This window comes from Borostomias antarcticus, assembly GCF_949987555.1.
Source record: "Borostomias antarcticus genome assembly, chromosome: 32".
Lineage (NCBI taxonomy): Eukaryota > Metazoa > Chordata > Actinopteri > Stomiiformes > Stomiidae > Borostomias > Borostomias antarcticus.
The window spans coordinates 4323520-4328519 of NC_140265.1; the positions used below are offsets into that span (position 1 = coordinate 4323520).

The 5000-nt window shown below is 44.3% G+C and overlaps 1 protein-coding gene across 1 annotated transcript in view; it reads left to right on the top strand.

The window, feature by feature from the left end:
- Positions 1–5000, top strand: part of LOC311327434 (protein GREB1-like) — a gene marked incomplete at both ends in the record, with an annotated part of 18105 nt that overhangs the window by 7492 nt on the left and 5613 nt on the right. The window contains 1 exon segment of the mRNA XM_084460471.1: positions 1–112. This exon segment is cut by the window's left edge and continues 44 nt beyond it. Coding sequence (XP_084316597.1) covers positions 1–112 — 112 coding nt within the window.

Below are 5000 nucleotides of genomic sequence, written 5' to 3' on the forward strand. Positions count from 1 at the left end.
TGGCCCGACCTCGACCTCCTGCGAGGCATGCCCTTCGACTACACCATCCACGACCCCAAACACGACGACATCAGCTCCGTCTACTCCCCCGACTACACGCCCGGCGCCGACGGTAGGGGGAGGGGCCTGTCAGCGGGGGGGCGGCGCCCCAAACACACGAACACCACAGCCTTCCCAGATAGCAAGCGGATCTGGGCCATATACAGGCCAGATCTGGGCCATATACAGGCCAGATCTGGCAGGGTTCCCACGGTACCTGGAAACCATGGAAAACATGGAATTTATTTTTTCATTTTCCAGGTTTGGAAAAGTCATGGAAACTGAGCAAAAGTGAACACTTACATGGAAATTGAAACAGTTGTCCTGGAAATTTTTATTGGATGATGTGTAAAATAGTAATAAAATGAAACTATTAAGCACAGAATTAAGATGAGTTTATAAAAACCCTTTACATGTGAACAGCTTTTACTGTAGATAGAAATGGATGAACCTATGTTGTAGAGCATGCTCTTGGCATTCTGTCTGGTATATTGGATGTTGGAATTTGATGCAGGCAACCTGGTGATATGGACTTTAAAAGTATAGTTTCGGATTGGTGGACTTCGGGAATAATAACCGAGAAACATTACTCGCGATCTCAATAGAAGGGTCAGATACATGCATTTCCCAGCCAACACGGGAGCCTTGACATCCACATCTTATGCAAGTTTATCCTCAAATGTAAGTAGCTGTGTTTTAACTGTGTGGTAAACCTGGGTTTATCAACGTTAGTTAGTAAGCAGTGCAATCTTGCTAACTAGCTAGCGAGCTAGTAACTTGCTAGCTAGCAGCTTACACTAGAAATGTTGAGGTAATTTTTACCTTGCTTTTAAAATACTAGAACTATGTTTGATCCCAATATGTATTTCACTCATTGACTTTTCCTAAAACCGTGTTATTCACCACATTTAGGGGTGTTTGTTTTGAATTTGGATTCATTAATGATGGTTAGCAAGCACATGCAGTGCAATCTTGCTAGCCAACATTCAGCTTGCTAACTAACTATCTAGTGTTGGCTAGCTTGCATTGCTAGCTAACTACCAATACATTTTCACATTAGGCTGTGACATTACTTCTATACTAGTTGACATGACCAGTCTAGTCTTGATCAATTTTGTAACATTCATTCTTATATATACTTGATATAAGAAAGAAAGAAAAATGAAACTACTAAATAGGAACATTTGGGGAAAAATGATACCACTAAATAGGAACATTTGGGGTGAGACATTTTTTTAAATCATTGATCATGACCAGACTGATTCTATACATCTATACTGTTAAGCTAAGCTTACTAGTGAGGTTGCTGTACTGAGGAGCCACAGGGGAACCAGCCTTATGTTTTCCCTTTTAGGTTCATTAGTTTGATTTACAAAAGCTTTTACAGAGTAAGAGTAGGCATACTACCCCTTCTACACATCTACACATCACACATCTCAAATGTGTGATGCATTACAGGAGTGAGTGACAATGACACGCTGCAGATTCAAGTCCTATTGGAAAGATGACTCCCAATACAAGGACTGGATTGGAGAGGTACCAGGAGATGTCCACAAGGCTTATTGCAAGTTTTGCCGCAAGTCATTTGACATCAGCAATATGGGGGTCGCTTCCCTCAAGAGCCATTCAAAAGGACAAACCCACACCAAGGTAGCTGGACAGCTAAATAATGAAAGAAGAATGACAGATTTCTTGACTACAAAAACAGGAGAGGGAAGAAGCGGCCCAACAAGCCAGGATAACGAAAGTGACAGTCAGGTGCCCAGTACCAGCAGTGAACAGCCTACGGAAAAATGCTCTGGATCTCAGGGGAAAACATTTTTTTCAAGCCAAGCTGTATTTGAAGCAGAGATTCGCTGGGTCATGAAGATGGTCAGGTCACACTTCTCGTTCAACTCCAACTCTGACATTTCAAACACATTTGCTCAGATGTTCCCAGACAGCGAAATTGCCAAACAATTTACATGTGGCGCAACAAAATCGGCTTACCTTATATGTTTTGGCTTGTATCCTCATTTTAAAGAGCAGCTGATCGAAGACGTAAGAAAAGCAAAGTGTCATGTAGTGTCTTTTGACGAATGCCTTAACAAAGTGACACAAACAGAACAGATGGATATCATTCTGCGCTACTGGAGTGAACGCGAAGGGAAAGTAGCTGTGCGTTACTTCACTTCAGAGTTCCTAGGACACACTCAGGCAGAGAAGCTCTTGGAGGGCATCAACAGATCCCTGTCACCTCTGGACCCCAAGAAGCTCCTGCAAATATCGATGGACGGCCCTACAGTGAATTGGAAGTTCTTACGAATATTCCAAGAGGACAAGAGCAAAGAGGACCCAGATGCACCAAAGCTCATCAACCTGGGAAGTTGTGGTCTGCATGTTGTGCATGGAAGTTTCCAGACCGGAGAGAGGGAAACAGGTTGGAAAATCGGAGATGCGCTGAGAGCGCTTTGGCAGGTGTTCCATGACTCGCCAGCAAGGCGAGAGGATTTCAGTGAGCTGACTAAAACGGCAAGATTTCCTCTTAAGTTCTGTGCCACTCGATGGGTTGAAGACTTGCAAGTTGCTGAGCGGGCAATCGAAGTGTGGCCAGTTGTGACGGCGTACATCCACAGCCACAAGAAACTTCCGAAGAGTAAAGTGCCAACATCTGCATCCTACTTGACAGTCAAGAAGGCAACCAAAGACCCTCTTTTCCTGGCTAAACTTGAGTTTTTCGCTTTTGTTGCAAGACAGCTGAAGCCTTTTTTGGAGGTATTTCAGACAGATGCCCCAATGGTGCCATTCTTGGCAAAGGAGCTCCAAAGCACCCTGACAGGCCTGCTGTCATGCTTTATCAAGAGAGAAGAGCTGGCAAAGATCAAGACACCTCTCCAGCTCACTAAACTGGACCCCCAAGAGAAGCAAATCCATGTCCCACTCAAACACCTAGACATAGGCTTTTCAACCAAGCAGGCTTTGCAGAAGGCATCTGAGAAGCTCCAGGAAAATCCAGTGAAAATCGTGGAGTTCAAAAAAGAATGTGTCTCCTTACTCGCAATGACCTGCAAGAAAATAATGGAGAGAAGTCCTCTCATGTATCCAGCTGTGCGGCATATGAGGTCCCTTGACCCTGTGATGATTGTGACAGAAACCGAAAGTGCAACAGCAATGTTTGAGAAACTCCTTCAGGTTCTCCTCAATGCTGGATGGTGCCCTGCCACAGAGTGTGACAAAGTCCTTTCTCAGTATAAAGCATTCTCACTCGATGTCAACACAAACCACAAAGCAGAGTTCCAAGAATTTGTTTACAGCTGCAGACTTGATGAATTCTTCTGAAGATATCTCAGTGGCAAAGAAGAGTATGCAGAACTGTGGAACATCATTAAATGTCTTTTCACGCTGTCTCATGGACAAGCTGCAGTAGAAAGGGGGTACTCTGTTAACAAGGATATGCTTGTTGAAAACCTACAGGAGAAGACGCTAATAGCAATGCGCTTGGTCCACGATGCAATGGCTGGGCACACAGATGAAGCTCTTCCAAAAGACCTCAAGCAACACTGCAGAGGAGCAAGGACAAGATATGAGATGTATCTGGAAGACCAGAAGAAGTTGAGAGAGCAAACCACCAAAGAGAAGAAAAGTAAGGAGCTCTGCCAGGAAATCCAGAAAGTGAAAACAAAGCGGCAAAAAGTAATGACAAGCGCTGAAACAATGGAGAAAGAAGCACATGAAATGGCAGTCATGGCAGAGAAGAAGCACGATTTTACACTGCTGTCAAAATCAAATGCCTATCGGAAAGGGGTTGCTGATAAAAATGAAGAGGTGGCAGCTCTAGACAAAGCCCTGAAAGAGCTGCAAGAGTCTGTCAATAAGTTAAAGCAATGAGGTATGTGCAATAGCCTTTATGGATGTATGAAAGATTGTAATATTTATTGGTCACCCTCCTAAAGACAAATATAACACCATTTTAGCTTATGGAGATGACCAATTTTAACTCAAAATAACATTATGTTTCAGATCTTCAGACTGTAGAGAGGAGGAGGAAGAGGAGTGGAGAGGGGGAGGAGCCAGGAGGGCACAGAAGGAAAGAGGGAGGAGGAAGAGAAGAGGGGAGAAGATGAAAGAGGAGAAGAAGAGAGGAGGATAAGAGAGTAGAGGATGACAGAGGAAAAGGGAGAAAGGTGGAGAGGAGTTGAGAAGAGTAGGAAGAGAAGACAGGAGCGGACACGAGAGGGGAGGTGTGGAGAGAAGAGGACAGGATGAGATAGGAGAGGAGTGGAAGAGAGAACATATCAATCCCAGTGCTCATGTGTCTCAAAGTTCCAGTTCAATAAATTGTTGTTCATCTACAGCTTGTTGCATTATTTAATGCATTGATATTATCAATAAGACAATCTCTAAGCATTTACAATGTAGACTTGACTGGCACATCTTTTAAATCAAGTAAGTAGTCAGGTGTCCTAGGGGGTTGTGTGTGTGAGGGGAGGGGGGCGCGGATGGGGGCGGAAAGCTTCAGGGGCCTATAGATCATCACTTAATATGGTACCTGGAAAATCAGGAGGTAGCATGGAAAATTATTTCAAGGCAAGCGTGGGAACCCTGTCTGGGCCAAATACAGGCCAGATCTGGCCCTTGTGGCTTTCCACTGAGCAAAGACACGTCTAAAAGACGTCTTTTAGATGTCTTTTTTGACTTTTTCGGACGTCCAAAGACATCCAATTAGGAGCCAGAGTGAATGTTTTTTTTTTTACGTTCAGATATTGAACCCGTTCTGCACGTCCACAGACGTCTTAGAGGGGTCCAAGCCAGACGTTTGAATATTGAGGGGTCCAGCAGACGTACAAATGGGGTTCTGGACCGACGGACGTTATTAAGACATGATCTGAACGTCTCCCTGACGTTGCGTGTTTGCTGGGTTAGTTCCGGCCCATATATGGCCCAGAATCATTACACATCCGCTTGCTATCTGGGTTCTGAAA